Source organism: Pyrus communis, chromosome 16 (assembly GCF_963583255.1).
Source record: "Pyrus communis chromosome 16, drPyrComm1.1, whole genome shotgun sequence".
Classification (NCBI taxonomy): Eukaryota; Viridiplantae; Streptophyta; class Magnoliopsida; order Rosales; family Rosaceae; genus Pyrus; species Pyrus communis.
In genome coordinates, this window is record NC_084818.1 from 2,380,444 (window position 1) to 2,400,308 (window position 19,865).

Below are 19,865 nucleotides of genomic sequence, written 5' to 3' on the forward strand. Positions count from 1 at the left end.
TGTAGACCAGAAAGACATTTTGATTAGTTTTTTTTTTCCAAATTTTTTTTTATCAGTTGCCGCATTCTAAAGCTTAATATTTATTTAAAACTTGAGAGCAACTCCAATTTTATGTCATTTAATTAAAATGACATAAAATCAAATTAATTTGACAGTAATCTATAGAGTGACGTAAAAATACACTCCGATTATATGTATAAGATGGGAAAAAAGGAGTCGATGTTAAAAAATGTGTCAGTTTTGTGTGTTTAATAACATTACTCTTACAAAATATATATTAAGAATTAACGTTTTACTTTATAATATAAGAATTGTAAATTATAGTAATAGTACACTCGAGATTTACATGCCATGGTTTCATACTTTAAAAACGAGACTCACATTTAATGGATTAGAAGATGATTCTTTTAATAATACAGAAGATTATACCTCAAATATATATTACCCATCAAGTACATGTGATATATATATATATATATATATATATATATATATATATATATTACTCTGAAAAACACTCAAATTTAAATATTTTAGTGGTTATCACTATCAACTACATGATCGAATAATGTCGCAAAACCAGATGTTTATTAACAATGTGCATACGTAAAATGATTACATATCCGATTCAAAATCAATTGATGGAAATCGTTAAGCACTTAATACAAAACTTTCATCTTTATTGAGAGTTCGGTTGCATCAACTTTCGTGTTTGATCGTACGAAAATAATGCATTTTTCCAGTAGCATACAATTGATGGAAATCGTTTGAGCACTTAAACGCAAGACTTTTATTTTTACTGAGAGATTGTTGCATGAACTTCCGTGTTTGATAGCATGAAAATAATGCATCTGTCTAATAACATACAACTGATTGAAATCTTTTAAGCACTTAATGCAAGACGTTCATCTTTACTAGGAGTTAAATTGCATAAACTTTCGCGTTTGATCATATGTAAAGAGTAATCCTAGAGAGATTAAATTTTTTAAACCAAATGATGTGTCACCAATAAGAAATAAGCACGTTAATCGGCACTTAATTAATAATCCAATCATCTACAACAACATCATTTAGTTTACAAATTTGGTTTAAAAAAATTGATCTTCTTAGCATTACTCGCATGTAAATAATGCATTTCTCCAATAGCATACAATTGATGGAAATATTTTAAGCACTTAACGCAAGACTTTTACCTTTACTGAGAATTTGGTTGCATTAACTTTCCACATTTAATCGCATGATAATAATGCATTGTCTGTAACATACAATTGATGAAAATCATATAAGCACTTAATGCAAGACTTTTATCTATATTGAGAATTCGGTTGCATGAACTTCTGTGTTTGATCGCATGAAAATAATGCATTTGTCCAGTACCATACAATTGATGGAAATCATTTAAGCACTTAATGCAAGACTTTCATCTTTACGGAGAATTCATTGCATGAATTTCCGTATTTGATCACATAAAAATATTTGTCCAATAGCATACAAACGTTAGGATTAATTTTTCTCCTTTTACGTGCAGTTTTTGTTTGACCATATTTGACCAGAAGCCCCATATGGAGGCTGTCAAACAAACGTGCATCAGTTTGGACGGAATTATCTAAAAATTATGTGTTTCATGCATACTTTTACTGACGACTTAGACAACAAGTACATATTTGAATTCAACAGCGGACCATCTCGCATAAATTCAAAACATAACGGACTGGCATGGTTTTCACGTTTGAACCAATTTTGTAACGACTGCATGCCGCCACAAATCAGTTACCTTCCTTTTGTTTTGTTGAACACCAAATTGGTTTCCTATCCATCGTGCCCATAATGCATGTTATCTATTTTCCAATTTTTGCATCATGAAACTGATAACAAGTTAAGGATCTAGGACAGTACTTCTACGTTACGGTTAAAATATTGAGATTCTAATAATGATCATATCGACCATGTATCAAGAGTCGTAAGTTGCAATATCAACGACATCGACCGTATATCAATCACATGTATGCTTTTATAGAATGTTGCAAGAAGTGTGCACGGCCAGATGGAAGTACGGACCAAGGTGCAGGGACGGATGTCTCTATAAAATGTATATGTATGTATATATATATATATATATATATATATATATATATATATGTAGATATGTGTGCAGGGGCGGATCAAAGTAGCCAAGGACTAAGGTGGTCTCAGGACCACCCCAGTCACAAAAATATACATGTGAAGGTCTTCTGGGAACCTTTCGAAGTTTGGTACATGTCCCTTTTGTGTCTACTAAATGTTTGATATAATGCATTTTACTAGGCATAACTATTTACATGGGCATAACAACCCCACTGTCACATCCCAGCCTGGGGTCCACCACATCCTGGGCCCGCTTCACCACCGTAGCACGATATTGTACGCTTTGGGCCCCGACCACGCCCTCACAGTTTTGTTTTTGGGAACTCACACGAGAACTTCCCAGTGGATCACCCATCATGGAAGTGCTCTCGCGCGCTACTCGCTCAACTTTGGAGTTCCCATAGAACCCGAAGCCAGTGAGCTCCCAAAAGGCCTCGTGTTAGATAGGGATGGGAATATACATATAAGGATTACTCCCCTAGGCGATGTGGGATCTTACAATCCACCTCCCTTAAGGGCCCAACGTCCTCATCCGCACACCACGACCAAGGTTAGGCTCTGATACCAAATTGTCACATCCCGGCCAGGGGTCCACCATATCTCGAGCCTACTTCACCACCGTAGCACGATATTGTCCGCTTTGGGCCCCGACCACGCCCTCACGATTTTGTTTCTGGAAACTCACACAAGAACTTCTCAGTGGATCACCCATCATGGGAGTGCTCTCACGCGCTACTGGCTTAACTTTGGAGTTCCCATGGAACCCGCAGCTAAGGAGCTCCCAAAAGGCTTCGTGCTACGTAGGGATGGGAATATACATATAAGGATCACTCCCCTGGGCGATGTGGGATCTTACAATAATCAGAGTGGCGCAGCGAACAATATCATGCTACGATGGTGGAGCGGGCCCGGGATGTGGTGGACCCCAGGCCGGGATGTGACACCCACCAAGTGAATAAACTGAACTTTGTTTTTGCACATTTCGCATCCTGTTTCTATTTAAAAAAATAAAAAATAAAATAACTTGTATTTAACACTAGATCCCCAAAGTTTAAATCATAGATCCGCCAATTATGTATATGTGTATATATATATATATATATATATGTGTGTGTGTGTGTGTTTGTGTACATAATATAGGATAACATAAAAAACTTGTGCTCTACGTGAACTTCTATCTAGCTTTGCCTGAATCTTAGAACGGTTCAAAGGACAAGGCGGGGACGAACGTTCTGATCCATCGTGGCAAGAGTCCCAGTCTTGATTCTTTTTCCTGTCAAAATTGTAGTAAGTCACATATAATCACCAGTTTTCATTTCCTTTATTCTTTTTCTATATAATGAAACGTTTTAAAAATAACAAAATTGATTAGTCAGCAGAGATTAATTTCAACGTTAAAAACCATGCATGCGAAGTACGAAGAATAAAATGGAGTTTTCTGCCACATGCTCTCGGATACTAATTCCAAGGTGATTATTTTAGTACAAGTATCTTCCTAATCATTTCCATATTCCATTACTAATTTCATGTTTAAAGTTGAATTTCCAAAAAAAAAAAAAAAAATTAAAGTTGAATTTGACACGTTTGGAAAAGAAAAAAAAAATTCTAAGGAAACATTTTCAAAAGTGGAATTTTTTATGGACTCTCAATTTGCATGACATCCAAGAACTCAAAGTACATTCTCTCATAAAATAAAAAATAAAAAAACTCAAAGTACATACATACATATATATATATATATATATGTGTATGTATACTTTAATTTTATATTGAAGATAAATGTTAACGAGACTCTCAAAGTGTGATTTTTTATGAATATCACCTTATAGTTTAACGTTATGTACTAAACATGAGATGACATAGTGTCCATGGGAGAATCTCACTCTTGGAAGAGTCTCCTTAGAATTTCTCTTATAGTGAAAATGCTCTCAAAGGTTAAAAAAAATTCATGGATTATTTTAAAAGAGAATTTTTATTGGTACTCCAAAAATTTTATTGTGCGCTCCAAACTTTTGATATTTAGAAAGAAAAATACACTTATAAAGAATGCACAATGAAATCTTTTAGAAATATCAATAACACTTTCCGTTTTAAAATCTAAAAAATAAAAATAAAAAGAGATAAACGTTCAAAATGGCTATTTCCGAGGACTAATTAATTAACGATAAGTGGAATACTGATCAAGGGTGACACAACTAAAACTTATTGGATTTGGCAAAGAATGCGAAATTAATCCACTATGAATTGACAGTGTCTCAACTTACCACTTAAAACAAAATTTTACTATAATATCTCACCCCCAACATTAACATAAGTTATTTTCTTTCATTTTTCGTTTTAATATGTGCCTTATATTATTCTTCACGCGAAATGGTTGCTTATCAAGTCATAGCTAGACAATGTCAACTACCAGTTCTGAGTTCTCATACGTCCAAGACGAATGGAGCTAAGCATAATATAGGTTGAACTGATCCTTTATTAGTGAGAATAATCAATCTTGTCCAGTTTTCAAGTAAAAGATTCAAAATATCATGTTGTTAGATTCTTAATACTCGTTTTTAATTTTGACTTATGTCTAGGGACAATAGTCCAAGTTTAGAATTATTTTGTTGCTTTCATATTAGCTGTATACCTTATTAGAGACACTAGTATTCTTTTTATTGGGAGTCGTTGACTGTGTTTTAACTACTAGTTTGTTTGTGAAGTTTCTAATACTTTTCTTTGTTCTAATAGCAAGTAATTAGAATGACATGGGGAGTGTTTTCTAAATAAATAAAAAAATATTTAGATGTGAAAAAATGATGCATTTATTGACACAGTCTCTACTATATTTGTTGACATACTCTTCAATAGAAATGTTAAGGTGATTCTCTTAGAAATGAGACTCTTTATGGACTCTCCGTCATCTCATGTTTTTGGCACAATGTTTTATAATGTTAGCACGAGAATTAACGTTAAATTGTGAGGTGGCAGAGAACTCGAGGAGAGTCCCCACTTGTCTCCTTAGCACTCTCCAATATACTAATTAATTAACACACACAAAACTTAACATTTTCGAATATAAGTGAGATCCACATAAATGATAAAATTCACACGTTAAAAAATGTGTCAACACGTGCATCAGTTTTGTATGAAAAATAGCACTATCCATGTTAATTAGTATACTAAACAAATAAAACGTAAGTGATAACGTCAACGTTCTAACATTCAAAATATGTACGTAGGTGCTTATTGAGACTTGTGCTGTGCATAAAGCGGGTCTGGAAATAACTTTGCGGTTTCTGTGGCTTCTTTTTCCAAAAGCCAATTGAACACAAACACTTTATAGCGACAACCTCTTGAATTAATACCAAATGTGTTGGCCTCGATCGTCAATTTAGAAATTTAGTAGTTGACTTGAATCTGAATTCACCAAACACATTACAAACTAAGGGTTTCCTTCATTTTTTTACCTAACACTGAGAAGCCGTGTTAGAACTTACCTCCAGTACGTCACATAATAGTCTAAGATTTTGATATAAATGCACGTAGTACTTCTATAAACTAACTACTGTTACGGATCACTACAGTAACTTTACATAAACTTATGCGCAAATGTTTTTCCTTAGCGCGAAAACTTTACTCGATGACCAAAGCTTTATCTATCAAATTTTTTTCGTTGGGCAAAAGCCTATGAAGAAATCTAAACGTTGTCCGTTTTTGCCCAACAAACAGAGGCATTATGTTTGGTAAAGACAATTTGCTAGACAAAACTTCGTCGGACAAACAATAATTTTTAATAGTGAAGCCAGATATACAACACAATACAATGCCAACATACAAGTTGTAACATTAAAATGGGACGTATCTAGTATTCCGAAAAATAAAATGTTAAAATGTAGCGAAGTGATTAAGATGTTTGATGTATCCTTATATGTCCTAGCTAGGAGTCACTTAATATTACACTAGCCTCCATGCACGCGCTCACGCATGTGCAGAAGATATTTTTTTAATCATGACGTGTTACTTGTGATTTACATGTTTTAAATGTATTTATTAATGTAGATGGAAATGAATAAAAAATGCATTTATTAAAAGCAGTCTTTTAACTAATTAAAGCAACTGAATCCATATTAATAAAAGCGGTATTTCAATTTCCATTTATATTTTATTGAATTTACATGAAGATTAGAAAAAATAATATTTAATAAACAACTGATTGTTAGCTCATTGTGAGGCTAAACTCATTCTCTCCCCTTAATGTAGATAACATCGTTTGTTAAAAAAATGATTATTTGACAACTAATTGAATTACATTATTATGTGCGTGCGAGAGACTTTTTTTATAACTAGCACTATGCACCTCTTAAGTATTTAAAATTTGAGACATAATATTTAATAAACAACCGTGTGCAAAATGTATTTTTTGAATCACAGTGCGCTACATTACATACATGTGACTTAGACATTTTAAATATATTTATATGCGTGAATTGCTTCAATATTTTTTTATTTCGTTATTTTCTTTTTTTATCACCGGCGCTACGCGCCTCTTAAGATGTTTTGAACACAACATTCATGATTTTTCTTATTTTTTTATTATATTTTTCTTCCCCATCACTTGGGCACCATCAACTTTGTCATTTGTTTATTCTTTTCTCTCTCCCCATTTATATTTATATTTTATTTTATCATGACCAAATTACCAACTTACCCTTGCATGATTTGATATATTATTTTGAACATGTTTTGAATTTTTTTTACCAAGGGGCAGTTTGGTCTAATTTTTTGTCAAAGGGGTGACACCAAAGTTTTTGTCACATGCGCGTGACCCCAAATTTTCACTGTTCATCACACTGCTCGCTTTATATATAATAGATGCTAGTGTTATTTATGTTCATTTATAAGTAAAAATTCTTACGTTGAACTACTATAAATAATGAATTTAATGTCAATTAATTATAATTCGTTCATTGTGTGATTAACTGAAGTCCATCACCCTTAATATGCATTTCGCCATTGAAAATTGTCTCCTTACTGCCAATGACAACTTGTACTAGCATGGCCAGAACAGAATCGAACTAGAAATCGCAATAAAAACCAACTTTATATATAAACATGAACTTCCGCCACGACAAATCCTTAAGAAAATAAATTAAAGAAATTCATTTCAAAATTATTGGGCTAAATATTTTAGACATGTGCAACAAATGACGCCCACAACAATTTATTAAAAAAGAAAAGAAAACTTATTTTAATTAGTAAGCATATATCAATTACAACTCAAAGAGCTGCCATTATAGAATCTACGTACTCATCAGCTGGGGCTCCTTCAATAATATATATCAAATTTCTTTAGTGCTCCATTTCAGTGTAACCACAAACGATTATTTAATCTGTTAACTATTTATCTATAAGCTGATATAATAATTAAGTCCAGCAGAGGCTGCATAGCTGACATCCGATAGGGCCTTGACTTGGTACACTAAGGTCATCTCCAATCGAAGGGTCTAGATGATCAAAGGATCAAAAATAGTCTGAAAATTATCTCCAACCGAGGGTTTAGCCAAAGGGCTCGTAAACCCCACGGAATCTGAAAGGGCCAAAGGGCTAGCCACATGCAACCAGCCAGTCAGCCCAGGGCTGGCCAGAAATTCAAAAAATCCTATCGGATATAACATACATGAATGCTTAAACAAAAATTTGAATCCAACTGCTAGCTGACTAGCCGTTGTATTCAATTTTTCTTTTGTTTTTTGGGCCTTTTTTTTTTTTTTTTTAATTCTTAAAAATTCTATTTTTTTTTTCCTATAAATACCTAAATCATTCATTAAATTTAAGTTCTAATTTTTTTGGTTTTTTGGGCTAGTTTGAATTTAAGTTGTTGTTGGATTTGAATTTAAGTTGTTGTAGTTTTTAAATTTAAATAATAAATTATGTTTGGCCCTCGATTTGAGACGATTTTTTGTGACAGAGCTGGTCAGCGGGTTCGTTTTAGTTCTCTAGTCCTCAAAGAAATTACTATTTTAACGAACAGTCCAGGGTCATATTTCTTACCATCTCCAACCGGGGGTCAAAGGGTCATAGGGTCAAACATAATTTATTATTTAAATCTGAAAACTACAACAACTTAAATTAAATGAAATATTTAAAATTAATTGTGAAACACTTACTTCGTCGTAGTAATTGACACCGCTTTCATGTCTACTTGCAGCGGTTAACAGTTGTATGTTAAATTAATTTTTTAATTTAAGTGTCCAATTATTAGTACAACTTAGTTTGAGATAGTTACATGTATAAATGCACATTTACCATCTCTAATAGGAAGCTTATATTTGGGGCAACCATTATATTTGTCCCACATCGGGAGATAATTGAGCAAGAAAAAGCTTGCATGTGTGGCACCCATTATATTTGTCCCACATCGGCTGTGGGAGAGGTTTGAGCAATCAAACATGCTTATAAAAACAACATTCCCACCTAGAACCAATCACCTTTTTGGACCTTAATTAAATATTCTTTTTAAATTTTTGGCCCAAAAAAAAAAACTATAAAATAATAATAATAATAAATAACGGCTAGCCGTTGAGATTCAAAATTTTTAGCCCCGGCTGGCTGGCTCATTTGGGCCTCCTGGTTGGCCCTTTGCCTTGTTTTTGTCTAGTGGGGTCCACAAGTCTTTTGGCCTAATCCTAGGTTGGAGACGGTTTTAGGGCTATTTTCGACCCTATGGACCCTTCGGTTGGAGATGACCTAATAATTGGTAAGGAAAAAGTCATAGCTAGTTTCATAGTAACACTAAAAAGCGACCTCAAATTCATAAGGTTCTTTGCTTTGCGAGGATCGGAAGAAGGCACTCGCTGAGATATATAAATAGGAGCGAAGCAACTGGGATTGACTCGATATTCTATAACTACAAATTTTGTAGTGACACAAGCTTGGAATTGCTTACTGAGAAAAATACTTATGATTCAAAAAGTATTTTAGGAGATGAATTATATCAATAAACAAACATGTTTTATCATGAATTGATTAATAATATTAAATGATATCGTGACACTTATATCAAAAAATTTCTCATACTATAGGTGTAACATCAATAAACAAAAAGACGTGTTATATCATGAATTGATTGATAATATTAAATGATATCGTGATAGTTACACCGAAAAACTTCTCATACTATCAAGTACTTAGTTAGAATTATGATACATCCATAATTTAATTCCATCTCAATCCAATTATGTAACAAAAGAACAAAAGGAGAGGACCATAATATGGAGGAATTTTTCAAGGTGCGGGGCACACAACTCGGTATACCAAAAATGTTATAATACAAATGGTTGAAATTTTTTATCTTTTCAATCACTTATATTATAACACGTAATGTACAAAAACGTGTTCTGAAAACACTGAAAAGTCTTCTACATAATATGGGCCAATGCTTTCTCCGATATTTGGGGACATAAGAAAGCCCATGGTATAGCACTCAAATATTTTCAGGCTTTCAGCCGTATGGCCCAACCAAATCTGTCATAAAACAACAATATTACAACGGATGAGGATTCTCTTTGTAACGATTTTAGAGATTCTCACATTCTAATCGTTTATCGTATATAATACGATTAATTTTCGTTAGTTACTATTTATGTTTAATTTTAAATAATAAAATTTAAATAATTTTTGATCGGACTAAATGGTTAAGATATGAGAAACATAGGATTCTACTTTTCTTTTCGTAACGACACCTTGCGGAAAGAGTCACTGCTTTCGTGAATCTCGAGTGGAAAGAAAAGAAATCCATGGAAGTTGCAAAACCAAAAGGTGTTGAGATCGCAAAGGGACACGTAACAGCAAGGCCACATGGCGCCCCACGACCACCGAGCTCCGCCCAACAAAGACCCAAACCCAAATCCACCACCACTTCCTCTCTTCCTCCTTGCCGCAAGAAACGAAAGCCCACCACCAATTTCAACATGGACCTCCACCACCACCACCACTCCCCACATTTCAAAATTCGCGCTCTCGTTCATCGGCTTCGTCCCCGATTTATTGAGGTAACAAAGAGAGGAGAGAGAGAGAGAGGGAGAGAATAGTAGAAATGTTAGAGGGTTTTGTATAATATTGATTGAACTCCACGCCAGATTTTCTCTGTTTATTTTTGGATCACTAATGTTGTGGACGATCAATTTTTTATCTGTATGCAGGTTCTTCGAACACCGGATTTTCGGAATTGTAAAGCGGCTGATGAAATTCGAAAGGGTGAGTTTTTATAGATATATAATTGTATTCCATATATGTTCATGGAGTACTTGGCCTACATTCTACTCACTTTCCGTCGAGGTTTCTCGTATAAGCGGTGTTCCTTCATCTGAAACTCCACTTGTAATTACCGGGATAGTTTGAACTTGAAGCATTTAGCATTGTGGCTATGCTCGCGCGAAAGCACGATAGGTTGATCGATTTCATTCAGTGTTTCATGGGTTGTAGTTGATGTGCAGCAAGTCGATTTGAATTAAAATTAGTTTCGGATGCATGTTTGACAAAATCATGTAAACATGCAACTTGCAGAACTGAATCTTTTGATGGAGCTACACAAACAGATGGCCAAGGATACCGGCACACAGGGGAAGTTTGTGCCAGAACATCAGCATCCGGCACGTGACAGCGAGCCTGCGAAAGAAAACCAAGATGGGAAAGGGCCGCAGCAGCTTCAACCAAGGTGCTCAGTTCAAAATTCTGTACAAGGTAACAGTACTCGACCGGCTCCTCTCAGCGCAAATAAGAAACCAGTTGATTGCAAACTACAGGGAAGCTACATTGTGGGCGGTTCAGCATTTGGTTGGAACTTCATCACATTTTCCGCAGACGGCACTAAACCAGTCTACTGTGGGGTGACGAAGGAGGCACATCGAAGCAGCAACGATCGATTGGGAGACGCTAATCTGGCCATAACGACCGGGTTTTCTGATAATTGTACACCGTCTATAGCAGAGTGAGTTAGAAGCCGGCGGCAAAACCGGTTGCTTTTGCATCTTATTAGGGAAAAGGCTACACATTAGAATGCTGATGGCAAAAGAGGTTTTGTATGGACAATTTTGTGACAGACTTACTCATGATGGCAAATATGGTAATCTGCTGCTACATTTTGGGACTCGGTTATGAAACACGAACTTTGCTTTTTTATATGATCCAATTTGAAATGGTTTGTCATTTTTACTACACTTGACATGGTTGGCACAATTCCATAAGGGATAAGTGTTTTTTGACAACTAAAAATGTTTATGATTATGTTTTTGAATTATGAAAACATTTTATGATCAGTGAAAATATCGATATGGAAATTTTTTCCATATAAAAATATGAATGAATATACCAATATCGCTTGCTTTCAATATAAATTAGGAAAATTACAACAGATTGGGTACAACAACTCATCCAGTCGAAAGTAAAAAAAAAAAAATATATATATATATATATATATAATAATTCAAAATTTTAAAATTTGCTATGGGTTTTTGTAGTGAAATAATAAATATCATTAGTATTAATTGATTTATATCTTGCTGATAAATGATAAAGTTTGCATTTCACGTCCATTTTCATATTGACCCTTGATTTTTCAAATATTTCAATGGAAACATCAATAGTTTCGTGAATATTTTTAAAACTGTTTATAGAAACACTGCCAACGGATTTTTCAAGAAACACTCTTTTAAGTTTTCATAAAAAATTGAACATGTTTTATTATTAATAAATAATAATAAAAAGTGTTACAAATAGTGTTGGATCAGAAGTCATGGAAGAGCATGATAGCATCATCAATCTTCAAAAGGGTTGCGTGCATAACATAAACCACATTTCTAAATCGTTGCCATTGTTTCCCTAATGGCCCCGTTCGCTCGTGCGCCGGGAGAAGTTGTACCTGCAACATGAGACAACTTCGTTGTTCAGATTACGAACCGGAACCCTTTCAAAACTGAACAAACTAGAACCTAAACATTCCAAATTTTCACGAACCTCTTTAATTTGTTCATCCTCATATGCCAGTCGAAGAGTCAGATTCAGCGCAGCGTGGAACATCTCGTCTAAAACATGTTTCCATACAATGGGCTTGTTTACCTTCCACACCAAGAATTGCGCCTGTCTGGCTCCCGTCACAGCTAATCTCTGCAACGAGATGAAACATTGTGAATGCGTGTGCATGTGCGCGTGGGACGTAAAAAGGGAAGTGCTTTACCTCCATAAGCAAGTACTCATCCTTCCACAGCTTATACAGAATTGTGGGAGTTTCCTTCTTTTCAACAAGTGTCATATCTGAAATCTATAAGGTACTGGAGTAAGTAAACAAAATATCAAATGTGCTATTCTAACAACAAAAACCTTGACTCGCTTCAAACACTTTAAATTTCATGGTCATTTTGCCAACGCTCGTAGTAAACTGACTAATTCATCATACAGAGTTCAGAGAAGAGCAAAATATAAAAAATTGTAATGATATGGAGGAAACATTCGGAGTTCCCAGCGAGGGAACTCATAACAACGTTATTACCTTATCCGTCTCAAGTGCACGACTTGAAGTCGACAGTAGCCGAAATATTTTATAAGCATCTCTCCCATATCTTTTCAAAACAATTGACTCCACCTGCAGAAAAGAAAAGGTACTTGGACATCGGTCCTGGTGAATAAAAATGAATTTTCATATTATCTTAAAAGAACAAAAAAATCAGAAAAAAACCTCATCATTCCGAGCCAGCTCAAGAATTTTCTTCAAGTCTGTACAAGAAATAAATGTGTCAATGAAAACCCAGTACAAACTATTACTATATTATCCATAAGAAAGAAGTTAAAAAAAAAAAAAAACAGAAATCGATTGTATGAGAAGAAGCGGATTGTACCAACACTATATGACTCATCCTCATCTACATCTCTTTCATCACACAACAGGCTGAGGGAAGCTTTGACACGATCACATGTCAAATTACGACCAGCTTCACTGTTTATCACCTCCTCATAAATAGTATTAAATGATACAGGAACTGCAAAATCAATCAGCAAAACAATGAATGTAACTATTCCTTGGTTTCATTTATTAAGCTTTCATGCTTGGTCATTCTCCTCCCCAATTACTATCATTGAATTGTTTGTATTTTAAGTAATTCTGAATCAACGCTTTCTTGGCCTATAGAAATCATTAAGGTTTCATGTTATTTCTAAACTCATTACCATTGCCAATGCCACACTAATTCTGAATCAACATTTGTTGGCCGATAGAAATTGAACTGAAAATAACCGATCCACCACGCAATAATCCAAACTTCCAGTTTACCTGAATTTTCTGTCTTTACTTTCTTTTCTGCAGTTCTAGTTGACTTAAGCATTGCCCTTAAGACAAGTGCAGCTCCATCATCCAGACGTGCTCTCACATTCTCAATGCAAACCTAGACGACGATATGAAAATTTATTTTCACTTCAGGTAGACTACGCAATAAAATAAAAATAAAAAGGAATGCATCTCAGAAAAAAATAAAGGTCGAGTATGGGAACACAATTAACAGTGCAAAGAAAAAACTCAGGTAGTATTTGGACATTCCACAGAGGATTGCCCTTTACATAATTAATTCCTTTTTGTCAACCAAGCAATGCCCATTTGGATGTTCAGTCTAATCCAAGGTTCATTTCCATGAATCAAACGCTACTTTATAATTACAAAAGAGAGAAGAGTTTGAACTTTGAACTCAAATGCAAACCTGACATGTAGTTTTCGAAAAGCATGGCAACATTTAACTCACTCTTGACATGTAGTATCAATCCAGAGCATCCGCATAAACGAAATTCAGATTATGCCAAAACATTCTCAACATATATTGTTTAACTAGAAAATCCAACTGCTCTCATTAGTTTAAATGGATAATTATAATTCAAATAGCAAGCAGAAAGAAAACCAACCTTGTGCCTTAGACAGCGAATGAATTCCTCAAAATTAACACGCCAAAGAACCATTTCATTATTAGCAAATTCTTCATCCAACTCCAAAGCATCATGCTTGCGCTATAAGTTCAGAAAATAGCACATTCGGATACAGTAGCCTTTTAACAACTCGCATATTAGAACAAACTATCCCTGGTGTCTACAAATGACCATACTTACACCAACCTTGTCCCCGGTACTCATACTACCCCCATGAGCATCGGTTTCAGAATCTGTCAGGATTGAAAATCTCATAGCTCCTGAAGGTGCTGCTGCTGCTACAACACGTTGTTCTAATGTCTCTGGTACTTCAACAATCTGTTAAAATTCCAAAAATGATTTAATAAATATACACAATTTTTTTTAAAACAAACTAAAAAATGTGCAACTAAAGGAGGTGCTTAACCAAATATCTCTTTTCTTAATTTTGTAGCATATGAGTGGAGTATCTTTACCTTAGAAAACTTAGGACCTCGCTTCTTTGGAGCGTCTTTACTTGCTTCTTCAAGAACTGCTTCAGGAGCCGGGCAGCGTTCCACAAAACGAGCGTCCACAAGTTTAAGAAAGCTTTTCTCAACAGTATCCTTAACTGCATATTCCCCTGTTTTGAAAAATAAAACAAAAACCTTTCATTTACAAAACAAAAAACATAGCAACGTATGGGAATGGATACTAGTCGTACACTCAATCACAATGCACCCACTTAGTTGTAAATTCAAGCAAAAACAATCAATAAAAAATGCAATCAAACACCGAGAAATGGGGTTACCTTCAGTTATTTGTTTTAGTGTAAGTCTACCATTCTCAAGCAAATCTTTAATAATCAGTTCACACTGCAAAACAAATGAACAAAAGGCAGTAATCTGAGAATTGATCCCTTAAAAACAACAAACCAAAGTCAAAACCAAAAGAGGTGAAAAAAATTAACCTCTTTATTGAACTCCTGTGAAACAACCGTCATGAATTTGGAAAACCTCCCTCGATGAAGTATGTTATCGAACAGCGCTACATACTGAGTGAATTTCAGACCCTCTGAATCACATTCACAACAAACATTCACAAACCAAGTCACACACTTTATCATGCACATTGATCAAATCAATCAAATCCCAAAAGGGGACACAAAAATATCAGAGAACAGTAAGATTTTTAGGTTTTGAGAGAAGCACCTGCTTGGTCTACGGAGAAGGGCTGAACGCAGTTGTGCTGGATTAGGATGAGGAGGGAGTTCTTGACTTGCTGAGGGGTGAGCTCCGTGAACCCAATTAGGATTTTTAGGGTTAGGGGTCCTCTTTTGAGAAGACTTTCACACACTTTCTGCATCCGGAAACAAATTAATCACTAATAATTACAGAAAAATTAGGGAAAAAATTGAGGGGAAAAAGGTGACAGCTTTGGAGAGAGAGAGAGAGAGAGAGAGAATACAGCGACGAGATTGCCGAAGTGGGAGGTGATGATTTGTACGGCGTGCTTGACGCCGAAGTGGGTGGCCAGCATCCTCTTCTTCTTAGTTGACGAGTGGCAAAGATGGGCGGGAAATAATCAGAACTCAGAAAGCTGCACAGGCGAGAGTTGCAAACTTGCAGGGTCTCAACATTTTTTTTTTTTTTTTTTTTTGGTTTCTTTAATTCAAACAAAGCCCATCGAACCCTAGTAAGCTAACACGGGTCGATAAAAAAAGGCCCAAATTTTAACCGTTAGTTGGTGATCCGAAATTTGGGCCTAATGACAGCCTCTATACTATACTTGTTCAGAGAAACATCAACTTTTTTTTTTCGGACAGAAATGACATCATCTCGATTCGTTAAATTTAAAAGGAAAGAATCATCGTTGGATCTTTTTTTAAGGATCTCATGATCTCATTCGTTCATCTTATATCGTACGGTCAAAAATCATTTTAAAATTTAAAATTAAATATGAATAATACCTAACGAAAATTGATCGTACGATATACGATGAAAAAATAAGATGATAAGATCTCTAGGAAAAAGGATCCGGTACAAATTTAAAAGCATTGTTACTTTTGTAAAGAGTTTATAGCGCACTTTATTAGAGCATCCGTTACCTAAACCCGAGATCCTTACTTGGATTCCCTCTGTCTTCATTATTGTTTGTATGGAATAAAAATATCACCCATCACCTTCTGAATTGATGGAAAGTTTAACAAATATACTTCAAGGCGATGTGCTGAGATGACGTCTCTTAGATTTTTTATTTTAAGTGGACGTTCAGAAAGACATTTCAAATTTTCCCTATTTATGAATGATTGAAAACGAATATATGTCAGATTCAATGTTGAGACTTGCGAGGGTAGTCATGGTTAATACGCAAATTAAACTATGCATTTGCTAGCAGTAGTTGTGCAACCTTGATCTTAAATTTTGTCTTTAACACATTTTCTTTTCGATCGCAATCCAATGCATTAATTCTATAAATTATAAAACGTGATTGTTAATAATTGAATTATTATTAAGTGTTGATTAATATGTTTATTTCATATTGATAACGGATCACATTATTTGTAAATATTGTATAAAAAAATAATTTATCTAACATTACTCTAAAAACAGTATTCTTTCAATATAAATATAAGTCGTGTATGTATATGCCCAAAATAATTAAAAATAATAAATAAATGAGGAAGTCCAGTGTCATCATCTATAGAGGGAATAATGCGGAGTTTTTTTGGTAGCAAGAATAGCTGTGTGATTACAACTTTTACTTGCTTTATATCCCAACAGGATCCTCTTCTTCGGATTCTTTTCATGAGGATTTTAGAAATTCGTGAATTGTGTCCATTTATCGTATATTAGACGGTCAGTTTTTGTTAAGTAATGTTTACTTTTATTTTTAAATAAAAATATTAAAATTAATTTCTGACCGTACGATGTACAATAAACGGACATAATTCACAAATCCCCAAGATCCTTACAAAAAAAATCATTCGAGAATCCGGATTCGCTTTATATAACCATGCAAATGCAATTCCATATTATCTTGTCGGTTCCCCTTAAATCTAATTAACACACCCCGTGTAGAGATTGATTACTTTTGAACCGATTCAATGCCGTAGGCCACATATGTACATATATTTGTTAACCTAAAAAGAAACATTTAAAAAGAAAATATTAAGGAGATCTCATTTTTGTACTACATGGCGAAACATCATATTAGTTTAATTGTGTACATCATTGATCACGTATGTGTATAACATTTAATTACAAAATGTGTGATCGCCAGCATTACTTGTTAGCTAACATTTAGTAGCTAGATAGATAGGAAAAGAAGCATCTCATGACTCATGCGAAAGCAAACCTTCCCATCACATGAAACGCATGAATAGAAGAAAAAGGGAGCTTGTGCTTATAAGAGACAGCCAACCTTTTCCTTTTGTATATAACTCAACTGATCAAGAACCCAACCCAAATAACTAGTTCCTGAGACTTGGATCACCATATATGCCATATGCATGTTTCTTCTGAGAGTTAGGGTTTTGAGGAATACAGTAGTGCAGGTGGAGGCTTCCAAAGGGATCGCATTGATCTAATTGATCAGACATGTCAAACATCATCCGCACAGACATATGGTCGGTTATGTTTTCGTCTGTGTAGTTGGATCATGCGATCCCTTCGGACGTTTCCATCATCAGCTCTAAATCTCTAACTCATGTGATATAAATCGGTTTATCCTGGTATGAAATCGAAAGCAGACCTTCATTACTTTGTGAATTAATTTGATGAATTTCTTGAGAGCTTGTTAACATATTGGTTATTATTTAGTTAATTTTAATATTCTCTTGTTAAATTTGCAGCTGGTTATCGGGTAAAGCATGAATGTTTGCAGAAACTACCTCTCACTAGCTAGGTTTTGTTTAACTGGAAAATAACTGCGAATAATAGCTAGGTTTCTTAGTTTGTTCCATTATCTTCATAGTTTCCATACAATTCAGTTCACCATGTGCCTGCTCTGATCACCCAGGGCTAAAAGATCGATCATCTCACTATCCATTTTTGTTTTTTTAAATTCATAGTCTTGCATGTTATCATGTCAAGAAACTGTCATGTTCTACATTCACTGAATTAAAATTAGGAACAGTCTTCTTACACAACAGAATTAATCCTGCACGAGATATTTTCTCAGACAATTGTTGAAGGCAAGAACCAACATGATTGTGTCTCATCGACAAATTTAGCACTAAAATAGTAATTGTTGTCGGATAATTTCATGCCCCATGAGCAATGGGGCCTCAAGGCCAATGATAGTTGAACCACTATGATTAATTATTGCCCTGATTTCTTTTGTCGTTCTGGAATCAGGGCCAATTATATATATATATATATATATATATATATATATATATATATATATGTATGTATGTATGTATGTATGTATGTATATATATATATATATGTATGTATTGTTAACAATATATAGTGAATGGTTAGATAGTGTGCCATGTGTCAATGGATTAGTAGGGTTGTTATAAGGAGGTTAAGGCAGTTATAACAAGTCTTAGTGAACAAGCTTGTAAAGTTAGTATATAACAAATGTAGTGAATGTAATTGAGTAATATAGAAAAACATTACAGTAATACATTCCTCTTTCTCTCTACATTTCTTCCTTATCTCTTTAACACCTTAATAATCTTTCTGCATCAATACATCTCTGCAATATAATATGTTGCTTTACATGGTATCATTCGCCGGTTAAGCACCTCTTGCTTGCACGGTTATCTCGATCTTGGATTTCTTCATTCCGCTGTTCTAGATCTTCTTCTTCTTCTTCTCTGGTATTGTTTGTGTGTTCTTCTCTGATTTCGGGCCTCTACAAGTTCCCTATCTCCCGATTGTTTCTCTTTACAATCGTGCCCGCCAAGTGTTTGATATATTTCCTGTGTGAATTTCTTCCTTCACAAGCTGCAATGGTGACTGCCACTCAGCTACAAATTCTGCAATCGCCAATCACCTCTCTTATTTCTACTGTTCCTACGTCGGTTACTGTCAAACTTGATGAGTCCAACTATCTCACCTGGCACTTTCAGATGCAATTGCTCCTTGAAGGCCATGGAATTATGGGGTTCTTGGATGGTTCTCTTCCCTGTCCTGCACGGTTTTTGTTGTCGGGGTCTGGGGAGTCTGATGTTGATTCTGGGGATTCTTCATCCAGAACTGATACAGATGAATACAAGGTATGGAAAATGCATGATCGCGCCTTGATGCAGCTCATCACTGTCACACTTTCCCCATCAGCGGTATCTTGTGTCATTGGCAGCACAAGTGCTCGAGAACTGTGGATTCGACTCAAGGAACAATTCTCCATTGTTTCTCGTGCCACCATATTCCAAATGAAGTCTGAATTACAGAATATCAAGAAAGGCCCTGATTCCATATCCCAGTACTTGCAGCGCATTAAGGAAGCTCGCGATTATTTGACTGCTGCAGGAGTGCATTTCGAAGATGATGATATTGTCATCTTAACCCTCAATGGCTTGTCAGGGGATTATAATACTATCAGATCCATCATTCGAGGTCGAGACAGTGTAATTTCTCTCAAAGACTTGAGATCTCAGTTGCTTGCTGAAGAAGCAATGGTTGAGAATATTGCTGTTACACCATTCCTTTCTGCAATGATGGCCAAGAATTCTGAATCTGGTTCCAAGAACTCGTCTTATTCATCCAACGGGTATACTGGTAGTTCTCATCAAGGGAGTTCTGCAAATTTGAGTCAAGGGTATTCGAACACTCAGTCTTCGGGGTTTTCTGGTACAAATCCTCCACATATCTACTTCAAGA

At 35.0% G+C, this 19,865-nt stretch overlaps 2 protein-coding genes across 3 annotated transcripts; one reads left to right on the top strand and one right to left on the bottom strand.

Annotated features, from left to right (window-relative positions):
- Nucleotides 1–10,079: 10,079 nt before the first annotated feature.
- On the top strand, nt 10,080–11,102 carry LOC137721105 (uncharacterized). Its single transcript, XM_068460218.1, has 3 exons — nt 10,080–10,160; nt 10,311–10,365; nt 10,675–11,102. Exons 1-3 carry the CDS (start codon nt 10,080–10,082, stop codon nt 11,100–11,102), a joined length of 564 nt encoding a protein of 187 aa, XP_068316319.1.
- A 730-nt stretch (nt 11,103–11,832) lies between these two features.
- On the bottom strand, nt 11,833–15,653 carry LOC137721429 (uncharacterized). 2 transcript variants are annotated; one of them, XM_068460523.1, is made up of 14 exons: nt 15,499–15,653; nt 15,243–15,390; nt 15,002–15,105; nt 14,843–14,906; nt 14,529–14,674; nt 14,260–14,391; nt 14,053–14,148; nt 13,433–13,544; nt 13,002–13,142; nt 12,842–12,879; nt 12,656–12,748; nt 12,344–12,427; nt 12,124–12,273; nt 11,833–12,028 (listed from the first exon to the last, which is right to left on the bottom strand). In XM_068460523.1, exons 1-14 carry the CDS (start codon nt 15,568–15,570, stop codon nt 11,894–11,896), a joined length of 1,515 nt encoding a protein of 504 aa, XP_068316624.1. In that variant the 5' UTR covers nt 15,571–15,653; the 3' UTR covers nt 11,833–11,893. The 2 variants fall into 2 exon arrangements, with proteins under 2 accessions (XP_068316624.1, XP_068316623.1); XM_068460522.1 differs by having other exon boundaries at nt 14,053–14,154.
- Between the last annotated feature and the right edge of the window lie 4,212 nt (nt 15,654–19,865).